This window comes from Desmodus rotundus, chromosome 8, assembly GCF_022682495.2.
Source record: "Desmodus rotundus isolate HL8 chromosome 8, HLdesRot8A.1, whole genome shotgun sequence".
Lineage (NCBI taxonomy): Eukaryota > Metazoa > Chordata > Mammalia > Chiroptera > Phyllostomidae > Desmodus > Desmodus rotundus.
The window spans coordinates 2,469,087-2,493,104 of NC_071394.1; the positions used below are offsets into that span (position 1 = coordinate 2,469,087).

Below are 24,018 nucleotides of genomic sequence, written 5' to 3' on the forward strand. Positions count from 1 at the left end.
CCCCCCAGAGGCATGCATTTGGCGGGTCAGCCTGCTGAGACACGGGGTGGGTGGGCCCTGTGTTGGGCTCAGGTGAGCATGGGCCGTGGGCGGTGGGCCTGCACCCTCCCGATCAGTGGTGTGAAGCTGCCCTGGGCCTCCCACTCATCCCACCCACCGCTGCCTGTCCGTTCTTTCCCTGGAAAGGAAGGTGGGAAAAGGGTGGAGGCCAGGCCAGGCACAGGCCCTGGATGAAGCATCCACAGCCATGGTCACTGTACGTGGGTGGCCACCTCGGACCTGTGTGGTATGGGGGGTGCTGGAATGGCATTTCCACAAGCTCTGGGACCCTGGCGCGCGGGAGGGGTCGGCACCAGCGGCTGCTGTCCTCACAGGCGGCCTGGGTTTTCGGCTCTCGGCCTCAGGCCAGCTGGCCGCCCAGCCTCTCTGAGCTTAGTCTGTGGCGGGAGGGAGGGAGAGCGTGTGTAAAGCACGTCCTGAGGGCCAGGTGGCTGGGGGAAGGGCCCGCCAGGTGGCGATGGCATTGCCCAGGGGGCAGCCTGGGCTCCAGGGCCGGGGGCTGCCTGCTAGGGGTGTCGGCGGCAGGTAGGTCCCGAGCTGGGATGCCTGCCTGCTTCCCGAGCAGCCGTCTTCACCCTGCCTGACAGTTAACAGTTTTGACAGGCCAGGCTATTTTTAGAAACTTGTTCCCACTCCTTTTCCCTGTGGGAAAGGAAAAGCAAGTTAAATTTGAAATGAGCCCACTGCCCCCTCCTCCTGCACACACCAGCGCAAGGCGGCCCCTCTGGGGTGAGGCGGGCAGGAGGGGTGGAGGGGAGAGCAGGGTGTCAGCGGGCACACATGTGGCATGATCTGGGGGACAGGCCTGTGTGGGGCCCGTGTTATCCTCTCTGCCCAGTGCTCAGCAGAAACAAGCCCCCGAAGGGCTGCACGACCAGGAGGGCCGGGGCCTGGTTGGAGTCGGGGGGCTTGGCTCCCAGCCCAGCGCCCTCTGTGGGACCAGGGAAGGGCTGACAGCAGAGGAGGACCCGGTGGGAGGGGGTGAGTGCCCTCAGGCCTGTCCTCCTCCTGCCACCCAGCCTTCCGAAGCGCTCACACCCAGTTCATCAGGCGCTGACGAAAGCCCTGGGTGAGAGGCAGTGTCAGGGCGCTGGCCCCACGTTGCCCTGGAAGCACAGGTCGTCCCAGGTCCCACTGTGGAGTGGCTCTGCACTGGCCCGGCGGGCTCACCGCAGCTGCGGGCAGAAACAAACCAGCCCACGGGGGAGGGGCAGGTCTTGAGGCCGTGACCTCTGCCTGGGCTGTGGTCGCTGTGTGAGTGTGGGAGTGTGGCGGCCTTTTGCCTATGCTTGGTCTCCTGTCCTGTGTCTCCCTGGGAGTCTTGGAGTCAGCCTGCCACTTTCCACGCGTGCACACACACACAAAGTCCTTCGGGACTTCAGTGGGGTTGTCGACTGGGTAGATGGGTGATTTCAGGAGAATTAGCACCTCGCCGAGTTTCCTGCCCGTGTGCGTTCACGTGCGTGGCACTCACGATTTCCCGTGCACCAGCAGCCTTACGCATCTTCTGGGAGGTGTGCCCCTGAGTGTTCCGTGTTCCTCTGCTGCTTTGAAAGTTTCATTTGCAGTGGCTCGTCGCCAGCACATAGAAACATAGCTGACTTTTGTCTGCGCACCTTGTACCCGGAAGCCTCGCCAAGCCCACCGATTTATTGTTCTAGCAGCTGTGTCTGTGGGCTCCTTGGGTCTTCTCGTCAGCCGCGCCACTGGAGACGGAGGATAGTTCCACTTCTTTTCCAACCCGTGTGCATTTCCTTCGCCCGTTGTAGCCCCGCACAGAACGGAGCAGTGTGATCATTCCCCTGATCAGGGGGCGGGGCGCCCAGCTCTCTCCGTCAACAGACGTCCGCGGGGCCGGGGTGCCGCCCTCCGGCTCCCACGCACTGCTGGAGTGTTGGTCAGGCAGGGATGTTGGCATGTGCCAACTGCTTTCTTCATGTCTACTGAGGCGAGCATGTTTTGTTTGTTTGTTTTGATTTCTTAATACGGTGAACTACGTTGACCGGTTTTCCGATGCTCGGCCAACGTTGCCCTCCGGGGTGACCTTCAGCGGGCACTGACACACTTCCCTTTTGCAGCTCTGTCTCCTGACAGTTTTGGCCGAGCGTTTTCGCCTGTGATGTGAGGGATGCTTGTTCGTGGTCCTGAGGTAGCACGTCTCTGCAGGACCTGCTCAGGGAGTGAGTGGGGAGGAGTTTCCTGTTTGATTTTCAGAAGATCTCCTTCTTTCCTCCAGGTGCGCTGGGATTCACTAGGAGACAGTCTGTGCCTGGAGTTTCTTCCTGAGCAGGTGCCGACGACTCAGTGTCTCCAGAGCAGAAACCAGAGTATCTGGGTGTCTCTTTCTTCTTTAGGGGGACTCGCTGGTGTGCCTTTCAAGGAATTTATGCGTTTCGTCTGAGTTGTAAAATTTATCGGAATTAATTTTTTCACGATGTTGCCTTTTTCCTTTGACAGTTTAGAGGCACTGTAGGGACAGCGCCTCCCTCTTCCCGATATCGATCCCTCGTGTCTCCTCCCGTTTCCTCCGGTCAGTGTGGCTGCAGGTTTACTGATTCTGCTGAGCTTCTCAAAGAACCGGCTTTTGGGTTCACTGATTTTGCCTATGGATCTTCTGTTTTCTATTTCATCGACTTCCCCTTGGCTGTTTATTCTTTCTTTCTTTTTTTCTTACTTTGGATTTAATTTGATCTTCTTCATAATTTCTTAAAGTGGAAGCTGAAGTCATAAATTTGAGATCTTTCTTTTTTTTCCTAATACATCTTTAGTTCTATAAAGTTTCCAGTAAGTGCTGCTACCGGCATCTCACCAATTTTGGTATCTTGTCATTTCACTTGGCTCACAATAATTTCTGATTTCCATCTAATCTTTGACCCGAGGGTTATTGGACAGGGTGTTGTTAAACATCTGGGGCTTTCGCAGACCTCTGTCTGTCGCCGACTGCCGATGCAGTGCCGCCGTGGTCAGCCCTCACACTTTGTGGGACGTGCACCCTCTCACACCCACGGCCGAGAACGTGGTCCATGTGGGGCCGCGTTTCACGTGCTCTGGGCCACAGCGCCCGCTCTGTGGCCTTTCAAGGGTTTCTCCCTACTCGCTGTGTGGATTAGTGGGAGGGGCGTGGGGATATCCAGCTACAGCTGTGGGTTTCCCTGATTGTGTCGGCAGCTCCCCTGGGTTTTACTTCACACATCAGACGCTCCCTCACCGGGGCCACAGGCATCCGGGACTGCCCTGTCTGTTTGGTGAATTGCCGCCTCTGCAGTTAGGAAGTGACGCAGAACTTCCCGGTAGCGATTGCCCTTCCATCAACGTAGCCGCTCCGGCTCTCGTGGCAGGAGTTTGGCGTGATACGCCTTTTGTACACTTTCGATTTCAACCTGTTTGTTCTTTATACTTCCGATGCATTTCTTGTAAGCCACGTAGAGTTGACTGTTGTTTTGTTTTCATTCGGGCCCACTTGCATGTAGTCTGACAGCGTTTAATGTGGTTATAAATGTGTTTAGGTTGAAGCCTGTGATCTTCCACTTATTTTCTGTCTGTCCCCACTGGCCTTTGTTCCGTTTTCCTCTTTTACCGCCGTCTCTTAGAGTCAGTGGGTATTTTTGTGATTCCATTTTTAAACAGACTATTTTGTACCACAGTTTTAGGTTCACAGTGGAACGGAGCAGAAAGCACAGAGTGTCTGTGTACCCACGGTGCCCCACAACCTCCCCCACGGACAGCTGCCCCCACCAGAGTGGTGCATTTGCTCTAATCGGTGACTCCTCACCAACACGTAGCTCTCAGCCAGGGGCTGGCGCGGGCATCGGGGCTCACTCTCGGTGCCGTGCATTCTGTTGGGTGTGGACGGCTGCGTGGTGACAGGTGGCCAGCCCTCAGTGGGTCTCCCTGGTCTGGTACTCTTCTTTCCGGCATTCTGTCCTATGAACTCCAGCTGCCTTCCCTGCTTCATCTCTTCCGCTCGCAGGAGCCTTGGGGTCCCCTGCGGTCACCATGCCCTCGGGGAGGGCCCCACACTCTCTCATGGCAGGGGAGCCGAGGCACTCACAGTGCTCCCTCGTGTGCTCCTCGTCTCTCAGGGTCTCCGTACTTCACTGCCGATGACCAGTGTCTTGAAAACCACTGTGTCATATGTTTTGTCTGTTTTTGTACTGGGAGAGGGTCCCTGTTCCCCCCTTGAGTCCCTTTCCCTCTGGCTGATTTGACATGACTTTTGTCTCAGCAAAGTGCATGTTGACGTGTAAGAAGCCTCGCAGCCAGAATGGACACTTGCTCACCAGTGCCCTGGAGAAAGCCTTCTGGTTGCCCGTTTGACCACCCGGGAGATGCTTACCTGCCGGGCCGGAAGGGAACAAGCGCAGTGGCCAAAGCAGGCCGCTCTCTTTCCCGGGGGCTGATTTGGAGCTGATCCAAGGGATTTCAACAGCTCCCTGGGGAACTGCAGGAAAGCGAGCCATCTGTCCCCCGCTGGGCAGACATGGCATCCCTGCCAGACCCCACTGGGCCGCGCCCCGAGCGCAGGTGGTCCGAGAGGGCAAGAGGCACGGGACTCGGAAACAGAGGTCCACAGAGAAGGCGGTGTGTGCAGTTTGACCAGGCGTCAGGGAGAGTGCCCCCTGCAGGGATGAGGCCTGGCCCTGAGCCTGGACGGCTGATCAGGGCTAGGGGTGTGGAGGGGAGGGCCTGTGGGGGCGTGCGAGGGCCAGGTGGCTCAGCAGCGGGGAGGTGGGAGTCAGGCCGGGTCTGAGCTGAGGGCTGCAGAGGGGACGAGGCTGTGGAAAGAAGGCTCCTATGGCCGTCACTGGTGAACCTAGACACGTGGTGGGCTTTCGCTTTTATGGCGGGGAAATCGGTTTTGGTTTCCCTGAAGGAGCTTTATGGTAGTGCTCAAGTAACATTTATAACGACTTTTGTTGGCTCGGGAGTCTATTCTACACCGAGCCCTTGAAGCCAACACACGCACGTGCCTTCCCATGACACAGACTTGTGCTTTCTGTGTACACACGCATGCACACACACCTGTGCACATGGGCAGACAGATGGGGCCCACAGGCCCCCGAGGGCAGCCACCCTGGAGGCTGCTGCCGAGGCCAGCTCTGCTTTCCTAACTAGCCAGGCGCTCGATTTTGTGACTAAGCCTGTTTCCTGGAGGAGCTGTTGTGCGTCCCCTTTCTGTAAACAGCTGTGCTAACTCGGGGGGGGTGGGCATCCATCTTCGTCTTCCACTTAGGCTGGCCTCTCTCTGGGCCACAGAGCACAGACTGGCCCACCTTACCGGCAAATGTGGGGTGACGTCATGTGGCAGCTTACATCCCCGTTTCGCCTGCTGAGCCCTTTGGCGTACCCAGCCATCCGACCAGCAGGGCCTGGCCTCCGTGAGCGGGTGAGCAGCCTTGTCGTGTAGAGACGGCTCCAGCTGGGAGCCGAGGGGCCTGTGCCTGGACCCCAAGTCCCTGCTGCAGCACTGTGGTCCTGGCTGTGTGCTCCCAGCACTGTCCCCCAGCCCCCATCCTCAGCCTGCGTGGTGGCTGACAGACCCCCGCAACCTCTGAGAGGCAGCTTGGGCTCCGGTGGAATTTCAGGGACAGAAATGGAGAGGACATGCCTCATGTGCCCTGCTGCACTGAGGCCCAGGCGCCAGGTCCGGAAACAGGACAGAGCACTTGGTTCTGGTTGGGCCAGCCGGGCCTTTGCCAGCCCTGGGGTTTGGGGTTCACCCTGTGGGGCCATGGGGACAGAGAGAAGTGGCTCTCCTAACGCCCCCTGGCCCATAGAGGGGCGGGGGTGCCCCGGCCTGCCAGGGTCACAGCCTGAGCGTTGTGCTCACATGGGCTAAGGCCAAGATGCGTCTGCACTGGGCGTGGCCTGTGCGCCCTGGCCACCTGCACCCCTCCCTCTCAGACCGGCTGCAGCCCTCGGCTCCCCAGGTGCAGGAGCAGCTGGTGATTTCTGGCCCGGACGAAATACTCTGTGCCCAACCTGGGCCAAAGGCCCTCTTCCCAGTTTCTGGGAAAAGCAGCTTTATCAGCTCGTGAAAAGTGGAAATGTTTACAAGAAAGGAAGGCAAAAAAAAACCCTGAATGAGTAATTGCAGCCCAGTTCTTGGTCCCCAGACACCAATATTTCGGTCTTGTGCTTTTATTGGAAAAGTGAGCCAAAGGGGGAGCTGCCCAGGGAGCCAGGAAGGGGCCTCCTGGCAGGGGCCCCAGGGCTGCCGTGAGGCAAGTGTGGGGAGACCTTCGCTGTCCTGGGAGTCCCGCCCCAGGAGTGGCAGCCACTGAGATGCTTCCTGCACCCACACTGGCCCTTGGGTGTTTGGGGGACCAAAGCCCCTGTTGGCCTTTGAGTGACAGTGTCCAACCTGCTTCCCTATCAAGCATTACCCTGAGGTCACACGATGCCATCGGGTCGTTTCCCTCCTGACCAGTAGCCCTTGTTGTTGACAGTTCCTGTTCTCCGTGACTCCCAGGACTCCCAAGAGAGTGCGTCCTCAGGGGGGTGGGGTGGGGCCCCCGGCGGCTGAGGCCTGTGCCCAGCTCTGTCTCTCACTGGTCCATCGGGTGCGTCCCCTTGCCTCATGGAGCCTGCATGTCCCTGTTGGGAAATGACCGTCTTGGTAACGAACAGTGTGTGTGGCTCTAGGGCTGACAGGAAGGCGCCCGCCTCCCTCTGCTAAATGTTCTGAAGCAGATCGGGCCTGTCTGTTTCTGGCTGAGGAGACGAGGCGAGGGAGCACAGCACCTGTCCTGGGGGGGGCGGTGAGTCCTGGGGCACCCGTCCTGGCAGACGGTCCCAAGAAGAGGTGGCTGAGCTGGATGGTGACATGTTTGGGGGACATCGAAGTTCTGGCCAAGGCTGCGTGCAGGCAAGAGGGTGTGTGCACACGCGAGTGTGGGCCCACACTTGGCCCTAGGGAGACCAGGCCCCCCCATCCCCCGCTCCTGGCCCCGCCCCCGTCTCCTGGCCTCAGCCTCTGTCTCCTGGCGCTCTGCTGGCCGCTGCTGAGACCTCCCTTCCACCCCCTCTCCTTGCGTCACTGCCCATGGTCTCTCTGGTTGGCAGCCTGACTGGCCCTCTGCACCCGTGAATCGGGCTGTCTGTCCCTCTTCTGCTTAACCCCCAGTGACTTCCCATCTCAGAGCATGTCCTGGGTCCCCTCTGCCTCCTGCTCCAGCCTCAACGGCCTCTGTCCCTCCCCTGTCCTGACCTGCCCAGCCAAGCCCTCTCTTGCTGGTCCACCCAGCCCGGAAAGTTCTCCTGTTCACACAGGCCCTGCAGCCGCTGGCCCTCCCCAGCAGCCTCTCTGGCACCTGCTGTCCTGCTGGCCTCTGCTTCTCAGCATTGGGCCTGCCCCTGAGGGTGTGCGGCCGTCTGCCCTAGACTGCGAGCCTCCTGAAAGCAGGCACTGTGCTGGCCTTTCTAGCTGTTTTTTTTCCAAAAATGTGTGTGGCCTCTCTAGGAGGGCGTCTGGCTCCCAGGGAGAGCTGGGTCCAGGGTTGTGGGGAGAATGGCTGTGGGAGTTAACTGATTGATGGGTCAGGCAGAGGGGTGGCCAAGCCCAGAGGCCCAGAGGTGGCTGCTCGCTTTAGCTGAGTGGTGGTGACAGCCGCAGGGGCAGGCGGGACGCCCTGGAGGCCCTGGTGATGCCGAGTGTGGAGCACGGCAGGTAGCCATGGGCGGGAAGGTGTGCAGGCAGTCAGCTGCCGTCCAGTGCGCCTGCATGCCAGTCCCCAGGGCCTCCTCCCCATCCCTGCCTCAGCTCTGTCTGCTCTCAGGGCCTGACTCCTGCGAACCCCTACCCGCTCACCTGGATCGCAGGGATGCGGGGCCTCTGCGGCCCTGTCGCTCTGGGAGACTTATCTTCATTTGCTTTTGTTTTAACGGCTCCGGTCAGCACTAAGTACTATCTAGCATTTACTTTGAATTTTACTTAAAACATACTTAAGCTTCCAGCCTGTGGAGAGGCAGAGGCAAAGACCTGGCGTGGGCATGGAGCTGGCACAGCCAGCCCCACCCAGCACCGCTCGCCAGGTGGGCTCAACCTCAGGTGCCGAGGACTCTCCATCTGGCACAAGGCCCTGGCCCATAGCTGCGGGAGGTGGCTGGATCGTGAGGCCACTGGTGGGCTTCTGGGAAGTGCTGTGCTGGGGGAGCAGGCTTCAGGCTGGAGGAGACAGGGTCCCCTCGGCCCCAGCCCCACCTCCTCCATGAAGGTGCTCTGCAGACACCCCTGGCTCCGCTGTGGCCCCGGGGACCCCGAGTGGCATCAGGAGATGGGGGTGGTGGGGGACAGTCATGGTGCAGCCTGAGGGCGAGCCCTGAGCCTGGACAGCAGAGGAGCTCCTGGGACCGAGATGGGGCAGCTGTGGAGATGGCTGTAGTGGGGAGATTTGGGGACGGTCACGGGGGCCCTCCTGAGGTTCAGCCTGGGCTGCCTTGTCATCTCTTCTGACGTCCACCTTCCCCTCCAAGGAGCCTTTGAAGCTTCTGGAGCAAGGGCTCCCCCAGGCTCCAAGTTCCTGAGCCCCACCTGGGTGCCCGGCCCACCAAGAATGACACACAGGCCACTCTGGGCCCCTGGCCCACTTCTAGAGCCAGGAGTGGCTGGGCCGCCTTGCCTCCCAGACATACTGTCCCCTCTGGGTCCTAGCCCCTTCCCAGCTGGGTGGGGCCCTGAGAAATGGGGAGAAGCAGCACCCTTTACCTTGCTGGTGCCTGTGAGGGGGAGGGGAGACCCATGCCCTCTCCCACCTGCCTGTGCAGATGTGCATGTGGGCGACTCGGCTGTGGGCTGCGAGCTGCACGAACCGCCTTCCCATTGGGACCCCGTCCATTCCGTAAGCAGGCTGTGCGCAGGCCTCACAGGCCGGCAGGACAAGTCGAGCGCCCCGAGCAGCACCAAGGCAGCCAGCGCCCCTGCCGTCCCTCTGAGCCAGGCTGCAGCATCATTACGTCGGCACTGGAGGGGCTGTCACTGTTAGCTGTGTCATCTTCCTGCCCAGCCCACCTGGCCTCTGTCAGGACTGCCACTAGGGCAGGCTCTGTCTGGCCCCGACTGCCGGCTGGCTCGGGGTCACAGATTGCAGACCATTTCTGTTCATGTCACCAGTGTCTTGTGGTCCTCAAGCTGGGCCCTGGGACCCGAGCCTCCTCATCTGCCACTTGGGCAGAGTCTGGTGGTCCCTGTGGTCAGTGAGGCCCCTGCAGCCCCACCGAACCACCTCAGTGCCTTCTGCCCTCGATGTTTCCTCTTTAAAGCACGCACTGCAGCCTGCACTTTGTGAGAGTGGGCGTGTAAGGAGAGCTCCTCACCTGCCTCCACGGCACCTAGTTGTTAAGCTGCTGCTCCAGGGGGACCCGCAGGGCTCCGGGGCTCAGGCGGAGGGGGCCTGAAGTCCCCGGGCCCCCTTGACCCCTGGCTCCAGCCATCTGCCGTGCTAACACATGATGTACGTCTACCCTAGCCACCCCCTTTCAACTCCATCGCCTCTTTAAAGACCTCCCTGCAGTCACGTACAGGTGTGGTCGGAGGGACGAGGGTCAGAGCCCCGGGTCTGAGGTGCACCGGCGTGCCGTCATGCAGGTTGCCCCAGAGGCAGCAGTAACAGCGGGCTTTGAACCCTCTGCTCAGATAAGCCTGGGCAAACTTTTAAAACCCTGTGCTCGTTAAAAAGTAACAGTTATAGGTACATACAAATAGGAAGTTAAGTGTTAGCAACCACCCACCACCCAGAGAGGGCAGCTGTTGACGACTAGGGGTGTGGTCGTCTGGATTATCATCTGCGTGCAGTGGACCCTTGAACGCCAGGGTGTATGGGTACCAACCTCTGCCTGGTCAGAAATCCGCATCCGTGAAAGCATAAAGACAACTTTCAGTGCCCCCCAAATGTGGCTACTGATAGCCTGCCGGCCAAGAGCCTTACCAGCAGCCAACGGCCAACTAGCAGTTGGAGTGTCCCGTGTGTTCATTCCTTACACACCACGGTGAGCTGGGGGAGAGACATGCTGTTAAAGTCGTCAGGAAGAGAAAGTGCATTTCCAGTCCTCGTTGTGTTCGCGGAGACGGTGAGTTTACGTCGTCTGCTTACAGAACGTAAAAAATCTGCCCTTGGTGGACTGTGCAGCTCATCCCCAAGGAGACGTCCCTGGAGGTGGGGGTGCACAGCCATGCTTTTCCGTGGGGCCTGGTCCCTGTCTTCTCGTGCCGGTGCACGTGCATCTCAGGCACGGTTTTTAGCGGCTGCGCAGTGTCCCTCTGCCCTAATTTATGAGCCAGCCCCCTTGTCAGACGTGGGGCAGCTGCCGGCTACTCGGGGCCGAGTCCAGTTCCCCCCTCTGATAATGTTCTGCCAGGGAAGTGGCCCCGCCTGTGGTCTGTCTGCTCAAGGCTGTTTGCTACTTATTACGGGATTGCCCTCCGTTAGTGTTACAGCTTTTAGGCACTAATTCGCTGGTATGAAATTGCCCATTTCCCTCACTCTTGCCAGCAACAGCTTTTACTGTCCCTAAAAATCGATGTCCGGCTACCAGGTCAGAAGAGAGGCGGTGCCGGCTTTTGGCCTGCCCTCTCCCATTGCCGGCGAGCGGGCCCTGCTGCGTGTGTGGCGGCCGCTGTGTGTCTTCTGGGGCCAAGTCCCCATCACGTCAGCTGTCCCCCTTGTCTGTGTGTGTGACCTGGGCCCAGCCAGCGCATACCCACCTCCACCCCCTCCACCTGGAATCCTCTCTCTGCCCGCACCTGCCTGGGTTGTCACCTATGTCCCCCTAACCTGGCCTTGGAGGCCGTACACACCCTGCCCCCTGTGGCCCTGGTGAGGACGGGGCTCTTCTGGGCCAGCCATTCTGCTGGCGTTGGAAGAAGAAATTGGATTCCTCCCCTAGTGGCCCCTTGCTTTCTCTCCCTGTGTCGAGTCTCCACACGGTGCCGGGGGGCACGTCACGGATCAGGAACAGGCCCCCAAACGGGGTGAGCTCTCCAGGTCCCCTCGGGGGTGAGCGTCCGAGCCTGACCTGAGCGTCGTTCTGGGCCCATAGATGTGGTCCTGAAGTCAGTGTGGCTTTGGTGAGGGAAGGATCTCAACGGGGGCACAGTTTGTGTTTGGAGAGTCAGCGGTGACCCTGTGGAGGCCCCTGGAGCAGAGAAGGCAGCCCTCCCGCTTGCTCTGGGGATGGGAGCCCGTAGAGTGGGCCGGGCAGAGGCCTGGCCCAGCCTGGGGCCTGCAGGGGACCTGAGGATGGCCTGGTGCCCCTGGGCTCACAGGTGGGGCAGAGCCTAAGCCGGTGACTTGCCCAAGAACACACAACCCGTGAGGGCAGGCAGGGCAAACCTGGTCTCCGAAACTCCTCCTCCTCATGTCTCTGTTTCCCATTGTTTGGGGCCAAAGGGATTTGACAGGCTCCCCGAGGACTTGAGAAAAAGAAAACTAGGCAAAGCACTCTGCTGTTGAGTTGCCCTGTGTTAGATGTTGTGTCTCGGTGGTTATTTTCTTGCCTGTCACCCTTTGGGGTTAAAGCCCTCTTGGACAGGTTTCTGTCCTTAAGGGGCCGAGGCTGGTGGCTAAGCTCCGTTTGGATGCTGGGGAAGCCTGGTGAGGCTGGTGTCCCCCTCTGGCCCACCAAGGCCCCTGACAAGGGCTGCGCAAAGATGCATGCGACTCAATTGGGTGGGCAAATTCAGGTGTGGGGAAGAGCTGTCTTGGGTGTAGTTCAGAAGCAATGGTGTGGGCTTTGCATTTTGAGAAGATTCCTGTCTCACATGCTCGCCTAAAGAGCTTGCTTCTGGCCTCCAGGTCCTCCCCTTGGGTCCCTGCTCCTTCCTGCCCCTCCCACAGGCCTCGCTCGGACATGTGAGCACCCCCTGCCCGCTCTAGCTATGGGGCCTGACCCTCTGACCCGTGCATCTTGAGCCCTCCATTGTCCTTCCCGTCTCTTCCTCCTAAGGCCACACTCTCTTGCCTTTGCCTCTCCTCCTGCCTGGATCAAGCCTCCCAGGCCTGGCTGGTCACCTCTTGGGACCCAGAGCCTTGGGAGGATCAGATGCGAGCTTTGAACGATTCAGACAGAAGTGAGTTGCTTGGACGTGCCTGTTGCTGCCTCTAGCACCTACTTAGTGTTAAATTAAGGCCTTCAGTAAACATTATCTTCCTTCCTGCTTGATCAAAGAATGAGTAGAAGTCCGGCCGGGCCCACTCCTGAGCCCCGTCCTGCTTCCAGGGAGCCATGTGCTGGGGGGCCTGTTGTGACCTCAGGACTCGGAAAGGCTGCGTTCCCTCCCAGCTGCAGCTGCCCCTCCCTCCTGCTGGCCTGCTGTGTGCACGAGGCTCCTGGCTGTGCTGTCCCCACCACCCCAGGGCCCCTGGGCTCGGAGCAGAAGCCAGACCTCACAGCCAAGAGGGCAGCGGGCTTCTGGCCCCCCTGGCCGGCCTGCCACGCTTGCTAAGCAAATGCCTGCTGCTCCGAAGGGGACGGTACGGAGACGATTGAATTATTTACGGGAACAAACTGTTTCCAGGCGCCCTGATTTGCATGCCGGCTCTGAACACGCTCACTCCAAGCCGAGCCATTCCCCCCTGCCTCCCTGAGGCAGCAGCCCCTCTGTGGCGTTGCCCTGCATTCTGACCACCTCTGGGCGGTCAGCCCCTCCTGGGAAGTGTGTGTGGCCGGGCCCTCCCTCGTGGTGGGGCCAGGAGGGAGCATCCGTCTTGCAAATGGACACGGCTGTTCCTACTTCCACTTCAGAAACCCTATCTCTCCCCTTCAGGGGTCTCCCCCGAATGCGGAAGGGGCGCCCTGTGGGCCCAGGTGGGGCGGTCAGCTCTGGGCTTTGGAGCTGGAAACCAGAGGGCTTACGGCACCAGACTTTGGAGAGGGGCTGTGCCTGGGAGGGCGAGGCCAGAGCTGGACAGCTGTGGTCAGGGCATCCCTGTAGGGCCAAGGGCTGACCCAGCCTGGAGAACAGGGGCGGGGGCAGCTTCTCTGCTTTGAGTGTGCTCTGCCCCTTTGTCTGTCACCTGTGGCAGCTGCTTGAAGGCATGGGCTCCTTGGGCCTGTGGTCAGAATGGGGTCCCTGCCCCGGAGGTGGTTGACCCTGGGAAGGGAATGAAAGCTCCTGACAGCCGTGTGTATATGGGGGGGGGGGCAGCAGGGACTGTGTGCCCCCTGCTGTCTCCACATTCCAGCCCTGAGCTCTACTCTGAGGAGCCCAAGCATTTGCCATTTGGACATGCCCTCCCGGTCACCGTGAAGACGCATTTGTCACGTGACGGGGCCAGCGTGTTCTGGGTCGTGCTTTGTCAGCCTGGCTCGTGCTTTGTCAGCCTGGCTCGTGGCTCCCAAGTGCGCAGGCACAGGGTGGGCGGTCTCTGCTCGGGCTCTGCCCTGAGCCCCAGAGTGGTGTGGGTGGCCCTGGCTGGCCTGGGTCACCTCCCTGGCAAAGGCCACGGGCACCCACCTCTGAGTCAGGAGCACTGTCCCCGCCCAGGATGCTGCTCTGAGGCTGAAAGTGCCTTCCTGCTGATTAAGCAGACAGCTCAGCAGGCAGTCCTTTCCAAGTTGCCTTCAAACAGCCTGTTTTTCCTCCTGGAAGTGGTGCTGTTGGCCCAGGGAGGTGTGCACTGATTCTCGTTGGATAGTAAGAGGTTGCTCGGCCAAACCAGGGACTCCTGGGGGCGGGACGCCCACCCTGTCCGTTCCCATTGCCCCAGGCAGTCAAGGGCCCCAGAGGGTTTCCTTTTCCAGCTACTGCTGAGCTGACCAGCACTGAATCTGTGCTTCCTGGAAGCCCAGCGAGCTCAGCACCCTCCCTCTCCCAGAGCCCCACACCCCTGCACACCCCCTCACTGCACCCTGCCCCAGCCTGCGGGCCGCTGCCTCACCAGCCTGGGCTTGCATCAGAGACTCTAGGCCAGGCTTTGCTGTTCTGAATGCAGCCCTGCTGTGGGTGGGCGGTAGGTAGAGCGAGGGTGGTTGGAGGGTGGGAAGTCTGCAAATCCTGGACAGGCCCTCGTGTGCTGGCCCTGCTGGGCGCCGGGCAGTGGAGGGAGCGGGGCCCAGATACTGGGCCCCAGGACTTGGCTGGTGGAGGCAGACCCCGTCCAGGAAAAGGCAGAGTACTGAGACCAGAGACCAAGGCACCAGAGGAGGCAGGCTGAGGGACAGGCAGGCGGGTGGCTCCTAAGTGGAGGCAGCACCCAGCCTGTGCAAAAGCCGGCTTTGTGCGACAGCCGCGCAGCCGCCCCCACACTTGCTGGGACCCTCCTGCGCTCCTCCCGCTCGTGGGGGAGTGGGCCCTGCGGGGAGGGTCCAAGGCTGATGACACTGCAGGGAGGACGCGGCCCGATGCAGAGCCACGGGGACAGTGGAGGGCCCTGCCTGGGAGGCAGGGATCTTCGCTTTATTTAGAAAGGCTTGAGAGAAGATGAAAAATGAGAGATTGAAAAGGTAGAGACGTTGCTTGGGGACAGACGAGTCATTTTAAATCCTCTGCTGTTCTCAGAAGGCTGTCTCTGCATAATGCTGCCAGCCAGCAGGCATGCTTTCCGTTCCCCTCCTGCTTTTTTCCTGGTTTATCTTCAGTTGTCTGAAGTGCGTGTCCAAAAAGAGAATGCTGAAGGCTGAGGGCTTAATAGAGGCATTGTCCCCAGCAAGCAAGGTGTTCCCTTGCCAGAAAGCAGTGCTGTTCCCATTGGGAAGGAGAGGAGACCCGTTCCCACACTTGTTCTCATGCGCAGTACGGCCCCAGGCGTGTCAGCTCGCAGCCTGCTCTGCCCGTTCCTTTCTGAAAGGCGAGAGTTCTGTTAGGTGAGTGCTGGAGGCCTGTAAATGTCTCAGCTAAATGCTGTAACAAAGAGCCCCTGAAGTCAGGGATGGCTGCCCACCCCATGACCCCACCCATCCACTGCCCTGCCCATTGTGGCCCCACCCATCCCGTGGCTCCTCCCTCCTCTGCTCCTCAGTTCCTTTACATCTGTCAGTCAGGAGATGGGAGATGTGTTTGTGGCCCGGCTTTGGGGGTGTCATTTACCCTCCTACTTTTAACTGATTGGGACTCAGTTTGTGTCACACCCTACTGCTGGGCTGGCTAGTCTGGCTGTGTGCCCAGGAGAAAAGGGAATGGTTTGGTGAACACTCAGCCAGCTGCCATGGCCAGAAGCTTCTCAAGTTCAAGTGTTCCCTGAGCAGAGATCAGGGAAGGCCCCTGGTGGAGGGGCCTGTGAGCAGGGCCTTGGGAATCTGGGTGGCAGAGCTGGGGGGTGAGTGCGGAGAGAGACAGGGGGGCCCAGCACGAGGCACAGTGGTTGCAAATGGCTGCAAAGGCTGCCAGCTGCACGGGGCCCTCAGGTGCGCTGGCGCCCAGGAGCCCTGCTCCAAGGCTGGCTCTGCCCAAACGCAGCCTCTGAGCCAGAGCAGCCTGGTCAGTGTGCTCTGGGCCGCCCTGTGGCCACATTTGTGGGCATTTTCTCCGTCCGGGTCCAGACCTCAGCCCTCTCCCAGACGTGTCTCCTCCTCTCCACGCACCAGCCCCTGGCTGGAGGCTGCGTCATCCCGTTTTCAGACAGGGGAGCAGAAGCCCTGGCTTCCGAAGCGGCTCTCCTGGCCATCCAGCGGGCAGCCGTGTGGCCCGAGAGCCCTGGCCCAGTGGAGGCGGAGTGCAGCCATGGGCAGGGGGCGTGGTGGTGGTGATGTGTGCATCTTCCCACCGCTGAAGGCGGTGGTTCACAATGGCCCACAGGCAGCCACGGGCCTTGCCTTGAGGCAGCTTGGAGGCCTGCCTGCGGGGCCACCCTTGCCCCCCTGTGAGCCCACCCTGCACCATCCCTAGGCCACAGGGCCCGTCTCGGATGCTCTGTGCCAGGGCCAGCTCAGGGTGGCCCTGCTGGGCAAGCTGGGGCCTCTCCATACAGAGCTCCAGGCGGCACTGTTTCCTCTACAACTCCCTTTAATTTTCATTCAATTCCCTTCCATCTTTAATGAAAAGTTGTAAAAGTAAATCATTTACCCAAGAGAGTGAGACAGCTCCTCCAGAGCTGTTCCTGACTGAGGGTGATCACAGGTGTGGGTCTCAAGCAGCCGCCCTCCCTGGGTGCTGAGGAAGAGATGTTCTGGGTCCCGGGGCCTGGTGGAGCCCTGACAGGGCGCAGGCCCCACCAGTGGCACGGGGCTGGGGTTGGGGGGGAGTGCCCGGGCAGCCAGGCTGAACTCTGCAGGCACTGCCCAGTTCTGGGCGGCAGGGCTGGCCTCCCCCACCTGTCGGTCTCTCTCTGTCTCAGCCACCTCGGCCGACACAGAGACCCCTTCCCAGCACTGCTGAGGCTCCAAGGGTGGGGCCAAGGGGGATGGCGAGGAGCCCACCACCCAGGCTGTGCGCCGCCTCTTTGCCTTCAGACCCTTGTTCAGAATGCTGTCGCCCCACCTCCCAGGCTCTGCTGCCGCTTCTAGTCTCTTGGCCGAACACTCTCTCAACAGACGGCGAAGTAGCCAAACAAAGTTTCAAACTCCGGGACTCAGGGGCCCTGTGTTTGGCATAGTCGGTCAGGCCTTGTGGGAATGGGTGTGCAGGAGCGGCTTTGTGTGTGTGTGAGTGTTGGGTGGGGCCCTGAAGCACGGCTCTTGGAGACCCCAGATTGCTGTGCTTTTGGCTCTGAGCTTCCTCACAGCCAAAAGGAAAAGGTCAGTTACCTGGTTCTCACTGGTAAAGAGGGAAAAGTTGCCTTGTCGGTTGAGTACTGAGCAGCTTGCTGCCTCGGCATTAGAGAAAGGTCACCACTTTGTACTGGACAATCGGAAGTCATGGGGGTCTGCACTTGATCCGCCTGTGCCGTCTCCCAGAGGCCAGCGGGCCAGCTGCGGTTGAGGACGGGATGAAGCTGGACCGAGAGGCAGGGCCGCCTGGCCTTAGCTGTCATCTCGCATCCTGAGTCCTGGCTGTCTTTTTCTGCACTTGAGCTTCTTTGGCTTCATCTAAGGCATGACAGAGCTCCTTGATTAATTCCCAGGCCAAGCCTTGCTGGAATCAAATTTGACTGTGAAATTTAGGCTCACCTGAGATTTATGTGGCCTGGGAGCATGTGTGCCTGCGGAAATGTGAGATGTGAGTGCGCTTTAGCCGGAGCCGAGCTCTCCTCCGCTGTTCATCTTGGGAACCCCTCCTGCATTGTTCTGAGGCTTCAACATTTTTTATCCAAAATTAGACATTTGCACCTGAAGTCTTCTTGGCCATTGTATTTGTTACAGTCACTGAATGCCGGGAAAGGGGGTTGGTGGAGCGAGGCTGGGAGGGTGTCCTCACAGGGGCCGGAGATCTGGGGGAAAGAAGGCTTCCCCCGCTAGGCCTTGGGCACCTAGTGCTAAGGAGCAAGCAGACAGATTGTTGGATAAGCCAGCCGAGCAAGAGACCCACGGCTCATTCCTCTTTGTCTCAGAAAAGTGATTTACACGGGGCCTTGGGGCCTGCTGACACTTCAGGGGTTTCCTTCATCTACTGCGGGAACCTGGGGGTCCCACCCTAGCTTCACTCCTTGCTTGCACCTCAGCTTGCTCACCTGGGCGAGGGCGGGCGGGACAGTGCTGGCCTGATGCAGTAGGAAAGGGGGAGTGGGCTGTGCCCGAGCCTGCTGTGGGGATGGGGCCTGGGAGTGGCTGGGTCAGGACAGCCCCTTCCACTGCACTAGCTCTGTTGCTCTGCACCTTCTCCTGGGCTCTCCAGGTCGTGGAGACCTCTGGGTGTGAGGCACAGGGTCGGGCCTCAGATGCCGAGGACTGCACCTGAGAGGAAGCAGCTCTGCTCTTGGGCGCAGACGTGCAGTGGATGAAGCTCTTGCACGTGCTGCCAGGAGCCTGTCTGCGAAGAAGGGCTTCTCCAGCCCCATGGGCCAGCCCATATTCACCACCACCCTTCGCTGAGCTCACCCACCCCAGGAAGCCCCTCCCCACTGTGGCCATCTTTGGCCCAAACGCAGGCTGGCCCCAGGGCTTCCTTTCTTCTTGAGCCTACCCCAGGTGGGCCCTGCAGGCCCTTCCTCCTCTCAGCGACCCCTTCTAGCTGAGTCTCTGCCAGCCTGCCTAGGGCTGCAGCATAACCGTGGGAGGCATCCTGGGCCAGACAAAGTGAGTCCATGACTCTGGTGGGGGTTAACAGTGAAGGGGAATCAGGGCTGGGGGTGGGAGGCAGGAGATGGTTCACAGCCTGATTTAAGGATTTGGGGAAGAGACTAATTTGCTCCTGCCAGATTTTTTCCATGAGATTCTCCTGCGTGAACATTCTCCTCCGTGAAAGCTTGAAAGCTTGCAGGACCCAGAGCCAGAAAGTGGTAGATTAGTCCTAATGGTCTATACCCTCTAGCTGCAGGCTGAGTGATGGTCCCGAAGGGGGCAGGCACAGACCAGGGGTCAGGCCTGGGCACCTCAGGCTCCAAAGCCCACTCACCCATTCCCTCATTCACCCATTCACTCAACTCACACACTCACCCATTCCCTCACTCACCCATTCACTCAATGTTATACACTCACTCATTCCCTCACTCACCCATTCACTCAACTCACACACTCACCCATTCCCTCACTCACCCATTCACTCAACTCACTCACCCATTCCCTCACTCACCCATTCACTCAACTCACACACCCATTCACTCAATGTCATACACTCACCCATTCCCTCACTCATTCATTGACTCACTTGCTCATTCACTCACACACTTACCCATTCATCCACTCACTCATTCCTTCACACATTTGTTCATCTATGCAAAAACATGACCTAGAATGAGAGTCTGTCTGGGCTGGACCCTGGAGATGTGGGCAAGCCAAAGCTCCTGGACCTTCCCGGGGAGGAGGAGCACGGGTAGTTAACAGTGAAACAAGTGGGCCAACAAGACAGCGTCAGGCAAGGTGGTGAGGCTCATGAGAAGGTGGAAGGAGAGGAAAGGAGACGGGCCCTCCACAGGCCTGGAGCTCGGTGTCAAAGGCGTCCAGGCTGGGAGACCCCGTTTCCCCTTTATCAGCTCCAGGGGGCTGCGCCCCGCCCCCTGCCCCCCCTTTTCAAAGCCAGCCCCTCCTTCCAGCCCCCTCCTGCTCCCATGGTAACGTGACGCCCTCTCCTGTCCTCACTTTCCTTCCTAAGAACCTCTGTGATTACGTCGGGCCCATCCAGTACTGCAGCCGTCGCTCACTCCGTCAAACCTGCAAAGTCCCTTTCCCATGTGACGGGCTGTGCCTGGAGTAACACACAGCCCAGACGTGGCTGGCTGATCAGGTCAGGGTTTGTGTCTCTGACCGGAGCTGGCGCAGCCATTGTCAACATTCCCACAGATGTCGGCCTGTGGGACACGCCCAGGTGCACAGTTGCAGAGGGCAGAACTCGGATGGAATCTTGGCCACCACCTGGGCTGTGATAACAGATTAGGGTGGGGAGACGTGGGACAGTTGCCGTGGGTGGCTGTGGGGGTGGGGCTGGGTTATGTGGGGTTTTTAAAAAACACTTTACTTCTGTAAACTTTCCAAAGTATTTACAATGTGCTGTAAAAGCTTATGATTTTAAAGATATGGGGAGAGGCTTAATCTTAAAAGGCTTTCCCAGAAAAGTAGTCTGGAGGGGGATTTGGTGGGAGGGGGGTTGACCTACAGATACACCCTGCCCCCACTGTCACTAGGAATGTGTGTGGCAGAGGCCCAGCCAGGTGTCCTCTACTTGTCATCTTGGGGACTGTGGCCCAAGCTCAGCCCTTCCAGGCGGGAGTGCCACGGAGGCCCTCCTGGAACCCCAAACAGCCCTGGGCCCCCAGCCCCTCCTGTGTGGTGCCTGTCCCCTCCAGCCTGCACATCGGGAGAGCAGGGGCTAGGCCACACTTCTGTGCCCAGCACCCAGCCTGGCACAGGGGTATGCGGCAGCCTTAGTGGATGAATGGGTGAGGGAATGAACGGACGGACGGACGGATGGACAAACGAGTGGACGAATGAATGAAAAAATGAATGAACAGATGGACGTCAGGGAGGCCACCTCAGCAGTGTCCGTGACAGCCTCGTGTCCTGTGCCCTTTGCAGACGTGCTGGTGGACGGACAGCCGTGTGACCGCGAGGCGGCGGCCTGCCGGGTGGGTGACCCCATACGCCTGGAGGTGCGGCTGACCAACCGGAGCCCGCGCAGTGTGGGGCCCTTCGCCCTCACCGTGGTCCCCTACCAGGACCACCAGAATGGTGTGCACAACTACGGCCTGCACAGCGCCATCTCCTTCGTGGGCTCCAGCACATTCTACCTGGACATGGTGCGTGGTGACCTGGGAGCCCCCTGCCCCCAGCCCTCTGTGCTGGCCCTTGGACAGCCCACTTCTCCTCATCCCGAGTCCTGGGAGTGAGGCCAGGGTGCGTGGGCAGCTCTGGGAGGCATTCAGGAGACACCCCGAGCAGAGGGGCCCAGGACAGCTGAGCTCCTGCTCGCCCTGCCGCCCTGCCTCACACACTCACCTCTCCCTGCTTAGCAGCCAGTGCCGGCCCAGGGGACTGATGGGGTCACAGAGCCCACCCTGGCCCCACCTCCCGGCCACATGGCACCGCCCTCAGGCTTCGCCCACCATGAAAGGGTGCCTTCACCCCAACCACCCACCACCTGAACCCTGAACGGCCCAGGGAGGGAAGTGCTATGAGCTCGTCCCAAAGACAGAAGCTGAGTCTCAGAGAGGTGCAGCGACTTGCCTGGGACAGCGCAGCCGGCCAGGCCTAGGTGCCTGCCCTCCCCCGTGGCCCCAGGTCCACACAGGGTCAGGGTCTCCTGGCAGCTTTGGAGCCAGGCTGCCCTGAGCTGACCCTCTTCCTTCTGCCCTGCAGGTACAGCCTTCCAGCCAATCCGCCTGCCTCGGGGCCCTCTTGTTCCTCTACACGGGCGACTTCTTCCTGCACATCCGGTTCCACGAGGACAGCACGAGCAAGGAGCTGCCGCCATCCTGGTTCTGCCTGCCCAGCGTGCATGTGCGCGCCCTGGAGGGGCAGGCCTGAGCCTGCCCATCATCGGGCCCAGTGCATGCAGGGGGCAGCCCGGCCTGGCCCCACACCCCAGCAGGGGCGAGCCTTTGCTGCAGCTCCTGTCCCACCTCCAGCCCCCCAGCCCCAGCGCTTGGCACCCCTTTTTCCTGCAGCATCCTTTCCGGGCTCTGTGGGGTGCCTAGATGTAGCAGCCTCGCCCCGGCTCACACTACCCTCTGGGGCTCCTCTGTTGGGGCCTGACACTGAGGCTGATGCTGACCAGACCCCAGAGTATGGCACCCACCCAGCCCAGGCCCCAGGTCCCTGCCCCTGTTCCTGAGACCCTGGGATGACAGCCCAGCCTGGGTGGGCCTCAGGGTCTGCTGTGACAACCCAGGCAGGAGAGACAGCGCCATGCTCGGCACCTGAGGGGCCTGTCCCAGACTGTGGCTGCCTGTGTGTCTGTGACAAGGTCTCCAATAAAGGGCCCGCCCTGGCTCCCTGCTGGTCTGCCTGCCTCCATTCGCCTGTGCGCCTGGGCTCAAGGACCATCCCCCACTCAGGTGGGGGTTCCAGCCCCCAGGGCTGCAGACAAAAACCCCCATGACACCCAAATGGCTGGTGGCCAGCAGGGCTGGGCCTAGGTCTGTCCTGAGACCCCACAGTCCCCATCCCATGGGTGTGCTCCTTGGGCCTGGCCCCCAGCCTCTGCCTTTGTCCTCAGCCCCACAGTGGCTCTGGCCAGCTCAGCCTCTGGCTTCCCCTTCACCCTTGTGACAGTGGACCCGATCCCTCCGGGGCTCTGTGGGCCGGGCCCAGGCCTCACAGGCTGGGCTTGCTGAGATTTTGTGGGGGGCGTACTGCCCCAAGGCGCCTGCTGGGAGGGCGGTAGGGGCAGGAGTCCAGCCTAGCCCAGTGCTGGGGCCTCATTCGAGCTGCACCGAGCTGCCCCTTGGGCTGTGGTGGCCACTCCCTCCACTTCCTGTGCCTCCACCTCCGTACGCGCCTCCCCTGGAGCCCTGTCCTAGCAGGCCACCCTCGCCTTGGCCTGGGCGGGAGGAAGGCATGGGGCCTCGGCCACCCCTGGCTTCCTGGCACAGGCTGGCCCAGGAAGGGCTTCAGTTCAAGGGTCCGATGGAAACCCTGCAGCAGGGCTGTGAACTCGAGCAGCTGGTCTGGGAGGGGGGTGTCCCTGGGCTGTGAAGGAGTGGGAAGGGTGCTTGCTGCTGTGAATCTGGCCCTGAAGGGAACTTGGAGCAGAGGGAGACTCCCCCTGCCCAGGGGGAGCAAGCTGGCCCATGTGTGTTCCACCCCGAGTCCCTTCCTCAGGTCAGACGAGCAGACACCAATATTGGGGCCCCATGACACCAAAGTTCCAAGGAGCCCTGGGGGGGCGTGTAGGGAAGGGGCTTGGCCAGGTATTTGTCCCTGCCCCCATTCTGGGCACAGACCTTCTATGTCCCTTGGAATTTCCTGCCAACAGGAGCGTCTTTTGTTGTAACTGGCTCTGGGTGGGCTCCTGGATGGCGTCGGCGGGGACTGGTCACCAGATGGACCCAGCGTGATCAGAAGCTGGAAATATTGAGCCCCGCCCCATCCTCTATGGGCTGAGTTAAGGACCAACCCACACGGGGAGCCTTCTGTAAACATCCTGGCTACAGGCTGCAGAGAGCTCCCAGGTGGGCGAGTGTGCACCTGCCGGCAGCGACGAGCCCAGGACCTTTCTGGACCTCGCCCTGTGATCCTCTCCATCGCTTGTCACCTGTATCCTTCGTCAGAGCTCTTGCGGCCAACGGGGCAATGTAAGTAAAGCGTTTCTCAGCTCTCTGAGCTGTTGCTGCAAGTTCAAGCCTGGGGCGGTTGTGGGAACCCTGGTGTACAGCTGGCTGGTTAGCGGGTGGCTCGGACGTGGGATGGGCACCTGAGGGGACAGCTGTCTGGGGGGAGTGAGCCTCAGCCTGCGGGGTCTGTGCTGACTCGGGGTTGTCAGTGTGAGAGCTGAACTGAGAGGTGGAACACCCGGTGGATGGGGAGAGGCAGGGGCCGTGCGCCATGTGCAGGTGCCCGGCGGCCCCTCAGCTCAAGGTTTCAGGGGGAAAGCAGCACCAGGAGGTAGGAGGTGGCAGGGTGGGGACCCAGGAAAAGCACCTGCTTGTCCACAGGCAGCCCAGGACTTGAGGTGGGAGATCTCCCTTGCCGCACACCTGTTACAGGTGAGTCACCCTGATGGGTTGGGGCCCATGAAAGCCTGCTCATTGCTGGCTCATGCGCAGAGACACCTTCAGGGAACCAAGTAGCCTCCTACCACTGTGGCTGAGCTCCGGGGCTCCCTGCGCAGGGCAGGCAAACAGCGAGGAAAGGAGAACAATCGAGGGCCCTGCTTGTTCTCCAGCCCAGCCCGATGAAGGAGCCTGTTAGATTTAACTGAACGAGACGAAATGCCATGGTGCAAGCAGGTGGCCCAGTCCCTGCCCCACCAGCCAGGAACAGTGGAAGCAGGCCGGCGGGGCATTCGGGAGGTCTTCCTGGAGGAGATGGCAGGGAGTGGGGGCTGGGTGATAAGAGGAGGAGGAAGGAACCTCCAGGAGTGTGGAAGGGCTAATCGAAGACCTGGAGACAGGACAGTGGGCTCATGAACCCTGAGGCCGCAGGTGGTCCCCCACCAGTTCCCTCCAGTCCTGTGCTCTGCTGGAATGGGGCCTGAGGAGAGGATGGCCTTGTGGGGGCACAGAGGAGGGGCCTGGCTTTGTCTGAGGTCCCAGAAGGTTCCCAGAGGCTGTGACAGGGGACTGGGCCTTCCTGGAACCCACCAGGGGGACAAGCTGGAGGGTGTTCAGGTAGAAGGGATAGCTCGTGCAAAGGCCTGAAGGCGTGGGACGTTCCAGTGGGGAGATACTTGTACATAATTACTGTGACAGGGAGTTCGTGGTCCCAGGCCCTGAAGAGGGCAGAGGCTGAGCAAGAGGTGGGTCGGGAGGCCCCTGGGCAGGGACCTGGCTG

General features: G+C 60.4%; 1 protein-coding gene across 2 annotated transcripts in view; it reads left to right on the plus strand.

The window, feature by feature from the left end:
• Positions 1–21,518, plus strand: part of TRAPPC9 (trafficking protein particle complex subunit 9) — a 264,517-nt gene extending 242,999 nt beyond the window's left edge. For both annotated transcript variants that reach the window (XM_053929388.1, XM_053929389.1), the window contains 2 exons: positions 20,104–20,324; positions 20,884–21,518. In XM_053929388.1, coding sequence (XP_053785363.1) covers positions 20,104–20,324; positions 20,884–21,051 — 389 coding nt within the window. In that variant the 3' untranslated portion in view covers positions 21,052–21,518. The remainder of the gene's footprint in view (positions 1–20,103; positions 20,325–20,883) is intronic.
• The last annotated feature ends 2,500 nt before the right edge of the window (positions 21,519–24,018 follow it).